This window comes from Salvelinus fontinalis, chromosome 15 (genome assembly GCF_029448725.1).
Source record: "Salvelinus fontinalis isolate EN_2023a chromosome 15, ASM2944872v1, whole genome shotgun sequence".
In the NCBI taxonomy this organism is placed as follows: domain Eukaryota; kingdom Metazoa; phylum Chordata; class Actinopteri; order Salmoniformes; family Salmonidae; genus Salvelinus; species Salvelinus fontinalis.
In genome coordinates this window covers 29,453,027-29,467,881 of record NC_074679.1, presented here as the reverse complement: position 1 = coordinate 29,467,881, position 14,855 = coordinate 29,453,027, and the positions used below count along the sequence as shown (strand labels likewise).

The 14,855-nt window shown below is 41.4% G+C and overlaps 1 protein-coding gene across 1 annotated transcript in view; it reads left to right on the top strand.

The window, feature by feature from the left end:
* The first annotated feature begins 2,016 nt into the window (after window positions 1-2,016).
* The window catches only part of LOC129811737 (reticulon-1-A-like), a 53,152-nt gene continuing 40,313 nt past the window's right edge, over window positions 2,017-14,855 (top strand). Inside the window, exon 1 of the mRNA XM_055863287.1 lies at window positions 2,017-2,481. Within this exon, the coding sequence (XP_055719262.1) occupies window positions 2,262-2,481 (220 nt within the window). The 5' untranslated portion in view covers window positions 2,017-2,261. The remainder of the gene's footprint in view (window positions 2,482-14,855) is intronic.

Below are 14,855 nucleotides of genomic sequence, written 5' to 3'. Positions count from 1 at the left end.
CACGACATTGTGACAAAATTACTCACCAGTTAGATTTTTTGTTTATTTTTTAACTTTGAACCCCTTTTTCTTGTCCCATTGCTGCAACTCCTGTACGGACTCGGGAGAGGCGAAGGTCAAGAGCCATGTGTCCTCCAAAACGCGACCATGCCAAGCCGCAGAAGCACCAATGTGTCTTAGGAAACACTACAACTGGTGACCAAAGTCAGTATGTGTCCGGCCCGCCACAGGAGTCGCTAAAGCGCGATGGTACAAAGACATCCCGGTCGGCCAAACCCTCCCCTGACCCGGACGACGCTGGGCCAATTGTTCACCACCTCATTGTTCTCCCGGGCGTGGCTGGCTGCAACGCAGCCTGGGATCGAACCCGGGTCTGTAGTGACGCCTCTAGCACCGCAATGCAGTGTCTTAGACCGCTGCGCCACTCGGGAGGACCATACCTGTTCTTTGATAACCTCTTCCTCACCATTATGTCTTTGCTTTTCACTCTTCATCATGTTTTTCTGTGCTGAAATATAAGCAACTGTTGACCAAGTCAAGTAGCTCAAGCAAGGAACATTGCTAAACTTAGCTTGTGTTGGGGACTGGGGGTGTTGTCTGAGGGTTTCAATTAGGTTAAGGTACAAGCTACACTGACTGTATCAGTAAACAAACATCTGGAAAAAGTAATTACAGGGCCATTCCATTTGATTTCAATCACTTTTTGACCACACCCCTTTTGATTTGAACTAAAATGCCAATACATATTTGCCCATGGTACAAGTGGTCAGAAAGTGACTTTTTGAACCTGAATGTCAAAACATTCAAGAGATAAAGGTGCCCATAGCTGACACATTTTGCATATCCCACCATACCATGAGACATGTGTTTTATATATATATTTCCACACTGCGAGGTTGAAATAATACTGTGAAAATAATAATAATGCCCTTTCAGCGTAAGAGCTGTTTGAACATTTCTGCTAGTTTTGGTGGAACCGAGTTTTGGCCTTCCTGGTGACATCACCAGGAGGTAAATTAGTTAATAGACCAATAAGATTATAAACAAATGATTATTTACAATGACGGTCTACCCCGGCCAAACCAAGATGACGCTAGGCCAATTGTGCACCGCCCTATGGGACTCTCAATCACGGCCGAATGTGATACAGCCTGGATTTGAAAAGTACAGAGATGCAGTGCCTTGGACCGCTGCTCCACTCAGGAGGCCAAGTATAAAGAGCAACAATGTGTGATTTCTGTCTGACTCACAAATTAGCTATGTTACTAGCTAGTTAGCTAGCTATTTTTCTAATTTACTTCACAGAACAAAAACATTTGCTTACTTAGTAAGCTAACGTTAGCTATATGTTAGCTGGCTAACTGTAACAGTTATCTAATCAAATGTAAGTTACTTACATTGAAGCTGAACAAGAGTTCGCTGTCTGCTCAGACAACTAACGTCATACTTGTTTCAGACTGTTATTGCTGCTATTATATTTATGAAAATAAATTATAATTTGTGTGTGTATATGATAAACAGTATGCACATGTAAGTTAGCTACTGTAGCATGCTCAAGCATGGTTTTGTCATCAACCCGTATCCAGGCAAGTGCGTCCCCTTTGCTCAGGAGCCATCTTAACTTTTTCGTTGTACTTTTAATAAACCCCACACGAGGGCGCTGCAGCACTAGTAATTTGAGAACAAACTTGCATGAAGAACAAATGAAATAGTCCCCCTGGGTATTCGCATAAGAGTGAAATGACTTGCATCCATAGGCTACTAACTTGTAAGCGTTTAACAAAAAGAAAAATACAACAGTGTTGTATGTTCAAAAATTGTACGATTTGCGTTAATAATTTAATGGTCTCTAAGCAAACCTGAAATATGCTTAAATAAGCTTCAAGGTCTAAAATGTATTTTATGTAGGCTGTACTCTTGTAAATATACTGTGTAGACTTCCATGGTATATTCACACACTTATAGTCACGCTGACTGCCCCAAATAAGTGCCAACCATAAGCTACACAGACATGACGTCAGCATAGAAGCGCTGAACTAAAACAAACCAACCTCACTCACTTGTGCTCTCGGACTGGACCGCGCAGCCATTAGAATTTTACAATATCAATTTAAGCATACATTTGTAAATCCAGTCAGATTTCAAATCATAATTTCCTGTTTATTGCTTAGATCAACCCAATATCCATTGTGTAGCCCGCGTTAAAGCTTGTGCCTCAGTGCCTATTATCTCTCGCGCAACCTGAACCTCTCCCTAAAAGCATGTCTTCGAAGCCCGGTGACGAACTAGGTTCGGAAGGGAAATGGTTTGGGAACGATTGTGAAAGAAATGGCCTATTTGGAAGTACACCACCTCTGTTTGAGCTACGTGAAGATTTAAAACCGAAAAGCAGGGAAGAGACGAGCGACCTGGATCAACAATTCCACAAATTTGAGGACGATGGGAAAAGGCCTCCCGTTGCTATGGAAACTGCATCTACAGGTAAGACGGTTTATCAATAACATTTATCAGTAACGTTCATTTTATCATTCATAGCCTATACTTGCATTTATATAGATATACGTAGTGTGTAATTTGTATTTGGCTGTTAGCGGAACATGCTCACCCAGGCAGCCTTTTGGGGTGTAGTGTGAGGCAGTCTGAGATGGAACCTTCGTCATCGCAGTGTGCCAGGCGTTCTGTACCTTCTCACAAAGTCTGAGAAGTTTAGGATATCGAACCATGGGTTTGGCTGGGAAATGTGCTTGAAAGTACAAGTCTGGTAATGGAGTCGACGTCCTATTAGTGGGTACAAAATAGAAGAGATGTGTATAAAATTCATAACTGTGTTTATTTTCGACTATGAAATCTAGGTCTACATAAAATTGAAATGAGTCTCTCAGAGAAACAGAACAGACCAAGAAAACAACAGGCACTCTATGGCCTAGACATAGGCCTATTTATTAGGCTACAAACATTGGTAGGGTGCAGTCCTTTTAGTTTAAGTTTTACATTCTTAAAGCTTGGAACAACATACTGGGAAAAATAGTTGCATAGCTATATCACAAATGTTAAACTGAAAGTTTCTGAATATTCTAACAGTAATACCTTTCGGGTGTTTCCATGACAGTCTTAACTGAAATTGTTAGCTCTCCCCTGACGATAAACAGGTCCTGGTATAGGCCTACATTTCAAAAATAGCCCTAATTGTTTGTTTACAAAGGCAGCCTGGCTGGGATACAATGTGTCACTCACAGCCTAAGCTCATCACCGCCTAAGCTTGTTTAGTATATCAGGATCCCCCATTAGCTACTACACCTGCAGCAGCTACTCTTCCTGGGGTCCACACTTTTTTTTTTTTTACAAATACTTGAAAAATGTACAGAACAGTTAGACAAGAACATAAGATTCAATTTACACTCTATTCATATGAATATTGTTATATACATTACAGTTACATTAGATCTTTAGAAAGAGGAGAGGCGCTGTGATACAATGTTTTTTAAATATATTTTTTAAAGCTAAACTTGCTTTTTGCCAGAGTAACCTCTTGTGGCAGAGCATTCCACAATGACATAACTATATACAGTGGGGAGAACATGTAACGATCGTCTACTTCTTCCTCCTCCTCAGACGAGGAGAGGCGAGAAGGATCAGAGGACCAATGCGCAGCGTGATAGTTTGACATAATGATGTTTATTAAAGTAAAGACGAAACACAAAAAACACTTTAACAAACTACAAAACAAATAACCGATGTAGACAGACCTGGACTCGAGAACTTACAAATGACGAAGAACGCACGAACAGGAACAGACTACATACACGAACGACAAACGAAACAGTCCCGTGTGGTAGACATACAGACACGAGATACAACCACCCACAAACAAACAGTGAGAACACCCTACCTTTAATATGGTTCTCAATCAGAGGAAACGTCAAACACCTGCCTCTAATTGAGAACCATATCAGGCAACACATTAACCCCAACATAGAAACACAAAACATAGACTACCCACCCAGCTCACGTCCTGACCAACTAAACAAAGTTAAACAAAGGAAAAATAAGGCCAGGAACGTGACAGAACAAGTATTTGATACACTGCCGATTTTGCAGGTTTTCCTACTTACAAAGCATGTAGAGGTCTGTAATTTATCATAGGTACACTTCAACTGTGAGAGACGGAATCTAAAACAAAAATCCAGAAAATCACATTGTATGATTTTTAAGTAATTCATTTGCATTTTATTGCATGACATAAGTATTTGATCACCTACCAATCAGTAAGAATTCCGGCTCTCACAGACCTGTTAGTTTTTCTTTAAGAAGCCCTCCTGTTCTCCACTCATTACCTGTATTAACTGCACCTGTTTGAACTCGTTACCTGTATTAAAGACACCTGTCCACACACTCAATCAAACAGACTCCAACCTCTCCACAATGGCCAAGACCAGGGAGCGGTGTAAAGACATCAGGGATAAAATTGTAGACCTGCACAAGGCTGGGATGGGCTACAGGACAATAGGCAAGCAGCTTGGTGAGAAGGCAACAACTGTTGGTGCAATTATTAGAAAATGGAAGAAGTTCAAGATGATGGTCAATCACCCTCGGTCTGAGGCTCCATGCAAGATCTCACCTCGTGGGGCATCAATGATCATGAGGAAGGTGAGGGATCAGCCCAGAACTACACGGCAGGACCTGGTCAATGACCTGAAGAGAGCTGGGACCACAGTCTCAAAGAAAACCATTAGTAGCACACTACGCCGTCATGGATTAAAATCCTGCAGCGCACGCAAGGTCCCCCTGCTCAAACCAGCGCATGTCCAGGCCCGTCTGAAGTTTGCCCATGACCATCTGGATGATCCAGAGGAGGAATGGGAGAAGGTCAAGTGGTCTGATGAGACAAAAATAGAGCTTTTGGTCTAAACTACACTCGCCGTGTTTGGAGGAAGAAGGATGAGTACAACCCTAAGAACACCATCCCAACCGTGAAGCATGGAGGTGGAAACATCATTCTTTGGGGATGCTTTGCTGCAAATGGGACAGGATGACTGCACCGTATTGAGGGGAGGATGGATGGGGCCATGTATCGCGAGATCTTGGCCAACAACCTCCTTCCCTCAGTAAGAGCATTGAATATGGGTCGTGGCTGGGTCTTCCAGCATGACAACGACCCGAAACGCACAGCCAGGGCAACTAAGGAGTGGCTCCGTAAGAAGCATCTCAAGGTCCTGGAGTGGCCTAGCCAGTCTCCAGACCTGAACCCAATACATAATCTTTGGAGGGAGCTGAAAGTCCATATTGCACAGCAACAGCCCCGAAACCTGAAGGATCTGGAGAAAGTCTGTATGGAGGAGTGGGCCAAAATCCCTGCTGCAGTGTGTGCAAACCTGGTCAAGAACTACAGGAAACGTATGATCTCTGTAATTGCAAACAAAGGTTTCTGTACCAAATATTAAGTTATGCTTTTCTTATGTATCAAATACTTATGTCATGCAATAAAATGCAAATTAATTACTTAAAAATCATACAATGTGATTTTCTGGATTTTTGTTTTAGATTCCGTCTCACAGTTGAAGTGTACCTATGATAAAAATGACAGACCTCTACATGCTTTGTAAGTAGGAAAACCTGCAAAATCGGCAGTGTATCAAATACTTGTTCTCCCCACTGTACATAACTGAGCAACGTATTACATCTGGTTTTGGTTTGGGTACGGTGAAGATAACCCACCAGACACGCCACTATGGCTATGTATGCATTTCTGTTTGACGTTTATGCCAATAGATTATCAAGTGGTTAGACATTTTCAACATACATGTTTCTTAAAAAGGCTAGAAGAGAAGTAGTCAATTTCTCAACTCTCAACCACGAAAGACAATCATGCATGTTGTTAGTACCATGTGTGCAGTTAAGGGCAAGGCGTGCTGCTTTATTAAAAACAGCCCCAGACCATTACTCCTCTGCCAAACTTTACAGTTGGCACTATACATTGGGGCAGGTAGCGTTCTCCTGGCATCTGCCAAACCCACATTCGTCTGTGATTCATCACTCCAGAGAATGCGTTTCCACTGCTCCAGTCCAATGGCTGCGAGTTTTACACCACTCCAGCCAATGCTTGGCATTGCGCATGGTGATGTTAGGCTTGTGTGCGGCTGCTCGCCCATGGAAACACATTTCATGAAGCTCCCAACGAACATTTCTTGTTCTGACGTTGCTTCCAGTGGAACTCGGTAGTCAGTGTTGCAACTGAGGACAGACGATTTTTACACGCTACGGCGCTTCAGCACTTGGCGGTCCTGTTCTGTGAGCTTGTTTGGCCTTCCACTTCGCGGCTGAGTGGTTGTTTTTATTTATTTTATTTATTTAACTAGGCAAATCAGTTAAGAACAAATTCTTATCTACAATGACGGCCTACCCTGGCCAAACCCTAACTCGGGCGACGCTGGACCAATTGTGCACCGCCCTATGGGACTCTCAATCATGGCCGGTTGTGATACAGCCTGGAATCGAACCAGGCACTCTAGTGATACCTCTAGCACTAAGATGCAGTGCCTTAGACCGTTGTTGCTCCTAGACGTTTCCACTTCACAATAACAAACATGTTTTATAAGGAGGATGGGAGCCACCCAAATCATTTGGGTTCTTGGATCCTTTCACAGCATTTATAAGGCTGCATTGAGACAATGACTTATCAATGACCCAAACTAGAGGTCGACCGACTTAATCGGAATGGCCGATTTTAATTAGGACCGATTCAAGTTTTCATAACAATCAGAAATCGGTATTTTTGACACCGATTTGGCCGATTTAAAAAAAATATATATATATTTATTTTTACACCTTTATTTAACTAGGCAAGTCAGTTAAGAACACATTCTTACTTTCAATGACGGCCTAGGAACGGTGGGTTAACTGCCTCGTTCAGGGGCAGAACGACAGATTTTTACCTTGTCAGCTCGGGGGATTTAATCTTGCAACCTTACAGTTAACTAGTCCAACGCTCTAACCACCTGCCTCTCATTGCACTCCACGAGGAGACTGCCTTTTACGCGAATGCAGTAAGCCAAGGTAAGTTGCTAGCTAGCATTAAACTTATCTTATAAAAATAACAATTAATCATAATCACTAGTTAACTACACATGGTTGATGATATTACTAGTTTATCTAGCGTGTCCTGCGTTGCATATAATCGATGCGGTGCGTATCGTTGCTCCAATGTGTACCTAACCATAAACATCAATGCCATAAAATCAATACACAGAAGTATATATTTTTAAACCTGCATATTTAGCTAAAAGAAATCCAGGTTAGCAGGCAATATTAACCAGGTGAAATTGTCACTTCTCTTGCGTTCATTGCACGCAGAGTCAGTGTATATGCAACAGTTTGGGCCGCCTAATTTGCCAGAATTTTACGTAATTATGACATAACATTGAAGGTTGTGCAATGTAACAGGAATATTTAGACTTATGGATGCCACCCGTTAAATAAAATACGGAACGGTTCCGTATTTCACTGAAAGAATAAACATCTTGTTTTCGAGATGATAGTTTCTGGATTTGACCATATTAATGACCTAAGGCTTGTATTTATTGATTAGATAGAGCAGTCTGACTGAGCGGTGGTAGGCAGCAGCAGGCTCGTAAGCATTCATTCAAACAGCACTTTCGTGCGTTTTGCCAGCAGCTCTTTGTTGTGCTTCAAGCATTGCGCTGTTTATGACTTCAAGCCTATCAACTACCGAGACTATTAAATCCCCGTGGAGTGATGAGGAATTAAAAAATTGTATGGTTGAGAGGGATGAGGCAAAAGGAATGGCAAATAAGTCTGTCTGCACAACCGATTGGCAAACATATTGCAAATTGACAAATCATGTGACTAAACTGAATAGAAAGAAGAAACTACAAAAAGAAACAAAGATAAATGACAAAGAATGATAGTAAAAAGCTTTGGAGAACCTTAAATGAATTCTTTAGAAAAAAAAAGGCAAACTCAGCTCTATCATTCATTGAAGCAAATGGCTCGTTCATCACAAAACCGACTGATATTGTTACTTTAATAAAATTTTAATTGGCAAGATTAGCAAATTTAGGCATGACATACTAGCAAAAAACACTGACACAACCAAGTATATGTGACCAAATGATTAAACACAAGCATTGTAATTTTGAATTCCGTAAAGTGAGTGTGGAAGAGGTGAAAAAAATAGTTGTCTATCAAAAATGGCAAGCCAATGGGGTTTCATAACTTGGATGGAAAATTACTGAGGATAATAGCGGACAATATTGCCACTCCTATTTGCCATATTTTCAATTTAAGCCTACTAGAAAGTGTGTGCCCCTAGGCCTAGAGGGAAGCAAAAGTAATTCCGCTACCTAAGCAGCCCCCTTTACTGGCTCAAATAGCCGACCATTCAGCCTGTTACCAACCCTTAGTAAACTTTTGGGAAAAAATACTTTGACCAGATACAATGCTATTTTACAGTGAACAGACTTTCAGCACGCTTATAGGAAGGACAAGCACAGCACTTACACAAATGACTGATTGGCTGAGCGAAATTGATGATAAAAAGATTGTGGGGGCTGTTTTGTTAGACTTCAGTGCAGCTTTTGACATTTAAGCATTCATTCAATGCTTAATAATATCGATCACAGTCTGATGCTGGGAAAACGTATGTGTAATGGCTTTACACATCCTGCTATATTGTAGATTGTGTTCTGTTAGACAGGTAACTGAGGGTGTTCTTTTAATGGAAGCCTCTTCAACATAATCCAGGTAGAATCAGGAATTCCCCAGGGAAGCTGTCTATGACCCTTCTTTCAATCTTTACTATTGACATGCCACTAGCTTTGAGTAAAGCCAATCATCTATGTATGCGGATGACGCAACACTATACACGTCAGCACCTACAGCGGCTGAAATGACTGCAACACAACAAAGAGCTGCAGTTAGTTTCAGCAAGGCATAAGTTAGTCCTAAATATTTCTAAAACTAAAAGCATTGTATTTGGGACAAATCATTCACTAAATCCTAAACCTCATCTAAAGCTTGTAATAAATTATGTGGAATTTCAGCAAGTTGAGGTGACTAAACTGCTTGGAGAAACCCTGGATTGTTAACTGTCATGGTCAAAACATATTGATACAACAGTAGCTAAGATGGGGAGAAGTCTGTCCATAATAAAGCGCTGCTCTGCCTTAACAGCACTATCAAAAAGGAAGGTCCTACAGGCCCTAGTTTTGTCGCACCTGGACTATTGTTCAGGCGTGTGGTCAGGTGCCACAATTGCAATTGGCTCAGAACAGGGCAGCACGGCTGGCCCTTGGATGTACACAGAGCGCTAACATTAATAATATGCATGTCAATCTCTCTTGGCTCAAAGTGGAGGAGTGATTGACTTCATCACTACTTGTATTTATGAGAGGTATTGACATGTTGAATGCACCGAGCTGTCTGTTTGAACTACTGGTGCACAGCTTGGACACCCATGCATACCCCACAAGACATGCCACAAGAGGTCACTTCACAATCCCGAAGTCCAGAACAGACTATGGAAGGCGCACAGTACAACAGAGCCATGACTACATGGAACTCTATTCCACATCAGGTAACTGATGCAAGCAGTAAAATTTGATATACAAAACAGGTTCTGCCTTGGCAGCAGCTAATGGAGATCCATAATTAATAAAAATGCAAACAGCACATACAGTTGACCGGAGCAGCTCAACAGTGCAGAAATTTGACGAAAAGGTGGCTGACTGTGCCACGTTGAAAGTCGCTGAGATCTTCAGTAAGGCCATTCTCCTACCAGTGTTTGTCTATGGAGATTGCATGGCTGTGCTCAGTTTTATATACCTGTCAGCAACGGGTGTGACTGAAATAGCCGATGCCACTAATTTGAAGGGCAGTTCACATACTTTTGTATATATACAGTTGAAGTCGGAAGTTTACATACACCTTAGCCAAATACATTTAAACTCAGTTTCACAATTCCTGACATTTAATCCTAGTAAAAATAACCTGTTTTAGGTCAGTTATCACCACTTTATTTTAAGAATGTGAAATGCCAGAATAATAGCAGAGTATGATTTATTTCAGCTTTTATTTCTTTCATTACATTCCCTGTGGCTCAGAAGTTTACATACACTCAATTAGTATTTGGTAGCATTGCCTTTAAATTGTTTGACGGCTGCGTGGTCCCATGGTGTTTATACTTGCATACTATTGTTTGAACAGATGAACGTAGTACATTCAGGCATTTGTAAATTTCTCCCGAGGATGAACCAGACTTGTGGAGGTCTACAATTTTTTTCTGAGGTCTTGGCTGATTTCTTTAGATTTCCCATGATGTCAAGCAAAGAGGCACTGAGTTTGAAGGTAGGCCTTGAAATACATCCACAGGTACACCTCCAATTGACTCAAATTATGTCAATTAGCTTAACAGAAGCTTCTAAAGCCATGACATCATTTTCTTAGTGTATGTAAACTTCTGACCCACTGGAATTGTGATTCAGTGAATTATAAGTGAAATAATCTGTCTATAAACTATCATGCACAAAGTAGATGTCCTATTTGTACCAAATACAATGCTTTTGGTTTTAGATGTAATTAAGACCAGTTTGCTAATTATCACTTAAATGTTTACATATCTGGCATTACTCATCTCATATGTATATACTGTTTTCTATACTATTCTACGGTATCTCATTCGCTTAATAATGTTTACATATCTTGCATTACTCGTCTCATATGTATATACTATATTCTATACCTTAGTCCATTCCGGTCTGACGTCGCTCGTCCATATGTATATAGTCTTAATTCATTCCTACATAGATTTGTGTGTATTGGGTATATGTTGTGTAATTTGTTAGATATTACTGCACTGTCGGAGCTAGAAGCACAGGAATTTCGCTACACACGCAATAACATCTGCTAATCACGTGTATGTGACCAATAAAATTTGATTTGACTAACTCCTGGCTAAGAGTCTCAGTGCGCTCACTGGCTTTAGGTGCTGATGTGTAGAGTGTGCATAGTCATTTGAGCTTATTGTAAGACAAGTGGCAAATCATTTGTAAAAATAGAGAAGAGTAACTGCCCTAGGCAACTGCCCTGAGGGATACCGCACTGTACATATCTGTTAGAGAAGCTTCCATTGAAGAATACTCTAAATTCTATTGGATAAGTAACTCTCCAACCATGTTATGTTAGATGGTGTAAAGCCATAGCAAGTGAGTTTTTTCAATAACAAATTATGACCAATAACATCAAAGGCTGCACTGAAATCTAACAATACAGCTTCAACTATCATCTTATTATCCATTTATTTTAGTTAATCATCAGTCATCTGAGTCAGTGCAGTACAAGTTGAGTGCCCTTCCCTATTCACATGCTGAAAGTCAATTGTGAACTTGTCCTTCGAAAAATAGTATTGTATTTGTTCAACCACAATTTTCTCTGTCATTTTACTAAAAGAGGCAGCAAACTGATTGGGCAGCTGTTAGAGCCAGCAAAGGGTGCTTGACTATTTTTATGTAGAGGAATTACTCTAGCTTCCTTCCATGCCTGTCGACACACACTCCTTTAGGCTTTGATTAAAGACATAGAAAATAGGGGTGGCAATACAGTCTGCTTCCTTTCGCAAAAGTTTCCCATCTAGGTCACTGGCGTAACGCAGTTTCTCTGGACCCCCGCAAGGTCGGAGTGATACTGGGCAGGATAGATTGCCAGAGCTGATTTCTATGAGAAAAGAGATTTCCTCTTTCTCATCCGGGTTGTGAATCAATCTAACATTTGCATAACATAGGCCTAGTCCCTAAACATAAACTTAATTGTGAGTTTATTTCAAGTTGAGGCTATTTGTAGCCATGGAATCTCACATGTAAGCCAATGAATTTAGTAAGGTTTGCTAGCACTGATTAAGCAGATTGCTGTAGAACCTCAAAGCAGTGTTTTTGTGGGAGCATCATTCATGCTTCATCTCTAAGTCCGTCACCCTCTTCAGCAGAGCTCAGCTCATACTGCTATTTTTAATCCTGGAAAAACAGGGCTCACCATCCGCTTGTAGAGGAGGGAACTGGAGTCCTGCACTTGCATTTTCATTCACGGTCCCTCTGAAATATTCATAAGATGGTGTTTAAAATCCATGACTAGCTTGCTCTCTTCTTAACCCAGGTCTTTTCTTTAGCTCTTTCAGCCCTGTCAGTCTTAAGATGAATGTTTTTTTGCTACATTAACAAAGGCATCTAGGCTATTTTAAGCCTGTAATCTGATTTTAATGCAGTCTTTTAGTAAGTGTGGTATTGCATATCAGTGTTTACAAAAACATTGGTGTTTTTGTTGTTCAGAAACTGAAGGTGTCTTCTAAACATGGCTACAGTTCAGCCTGCCAGATTATTTTCCCTTACGACAAGATAAAAGGTGTGTGTTAATAGTTTACTGACTGTGGCTTCACAGCTCGAGACAGAGGATTGACCTGTTCCCAAACACACACACACACACGGACACATGCAAACACACAGCAGCCATTTCAGAAAATCATCAAAAGGCAAACATAACTGCCTTTTAGCCATGCTTGCTGGGCCCTGTCTACAGTATAGAAGTAATCTGTTGTGACACTTGTGGTCTTGGTGGGCACAATGTGGATCTTTACAGATCTAGACTGCTTTCAACTAACCAGACACTGACCAGCCAGATCTAGGATAGTTTTTGGAGCAGAAAATCCCTAGCCGGTTCTGTCCTGTCTAGGACCTTGGGCCTGACCCTCTCCATGCAACAATGTACTCACACAATCTCACTCTCGCCTGTGGATATCATGCTCCAGGAAATTAAACTGCATACTTATTGGACATCATTTCCTGTAATTCACAGAACCTCAGTAAGGCTACTTACTGTACATGAGTCCTCTCCCGTTCAGGCCATAGATAGTGCTGGTCTCAGCTGCACATATTCAATTACAGCAGCAGGACATGTGGAGAAAAATCTTTAGCCATACAGCATGCCTGTTCTTCCTAAGGCTAAGTGATGCCCAATCATCCCCATCCTCTGCACATAAAGATGTTGCACACAACGATGTCTTAGAAAGATGACAAAACAATGTGTTAATGATGAGCAGGACATCCAGAATTCTGACCAGATCTGACCACGCTGTGAAATGCACATGAGGACATCGCTTCACTTGTTCATTATATTCACAGCAGATGGTGCATCTAATGGGTTCCCCATGCTGAAAGTTAGAGAATTTGGGCATTTCTTCTCTATTTGTGTGAATATTTTATGTTTTGAAGTCAGTGTTTGATATTCCGAGAGCCAATGGATTTAAGGCAATAGGACTGTTTCACGGTATGCATATTTCACATCAATAGTCCCTGTTGTAGAGCTTCTGTAGTGTTCCCACCTTCCTATGTAATGCTCCTGATTTGTCTGTGAAATACACATTTTACACTCTGCAGATAAAATATTAGGCTACTAGTACATTCCTTCTATACATCTCCCATCCAGACATATCAAGCACAACAATCTTTACGCACTAGCCTAATTTTGACACAGTGACTAATGGGTTACTTGTGCTTCTTCTGCATCTCAGCATAAAGCATGAGAGAGGGTGTCTACTGCCTGAGACCTTTCCATAACCAGGAGAGAGAAGGCACTTAGGCCAAGGGCTCATAAGGTGACCATATTACCGGCAGTCATGAGTCATGACCTCAGTAAAAACCCAATTTACTAAAACCATGGTCCTAATGGCCTGGTACTCAGGGCTCTATTGTCACTCTAACCACACCCATATTAGAGCTTATGCATAGGCATATGAGCCCCCCCCCCCCCCCCCCCCCGAAAAAAACAGAATTGGAAGTATGATTGTGCTATTATAAAATACATAGCCTACTGCAGATATTACATATGGCAGAAAAACATAAAACAAAACTGATTTAAGATGGTACATAACTGGTCTACCCTATACTCCAAAATTAAACAAATTAGAGTAACTTCCTTTGAATGTGGACTGTGTTATTATGCATACTGGATGGACTGGTTACCTTATGGTATGCTCCAAAATGTATATCCACTAGTCTGGGAGATAACGTACTGTATAGTAAATTTGCCAGCAGGATACCACCCTGCATACCACTGCTGGCTTGCTTCTGAAGCTAAGCAGGATTGCTACTGGTCAGTCCCTGGATGGGAGACCAGAGACTGCTGGAAGTGGTGTTGGAGGGCCAGCAGGAGGCACTCTTTCCTCTGGTCTAAAAAATATCCCAATGCCCCAGGGCAGTGATTGGGGACACTGCCCTGTGTAGGGTGCTGTCTTTCGGATGGGATGTTAAATGGGTGTCCTGACTCTCTGAGGTCATTAAAGATCCCATGGCACTTATCGTAAGAGTAGGGGTGTTAACCCTGGCGTAATTCCCAATCCGGCCCTCCAACCATCACGGTCACCTAATAATCCCCAGTTTACAATTGGCTCATACATCCCCCTCCTCTCCCCTGTAACTATTCCCCAGGTCGTTGCTGTAAATGAGAACGTGTTCTGTCAATTTACCTGGTAAAATAACAAATAAATAAATTGCCGAAGCCGATGTAATTGGTTGTGCAGGGCGATTTTGAATAGCCTAGTAATAATTGGGTGACACGTTACCTTTAGCTATACAGAATATCTCACCACCATGCGTTTCCATCTCCTCTCTTTCCTTTCTTCCTTACTTGAGCGCGCAGAGGGGCTGTCAACAATTACATTACTTATGGTTTGTTGCGAAAACATGTTACTATCGATGTTGGTTTCCCAAATTTAAGCACTGGGTAGCTGCAGGAACAAGGTTGGAGAGCCCATGGCATACAACATTTGGGCAGAATATCACTTGTCGCGCAGC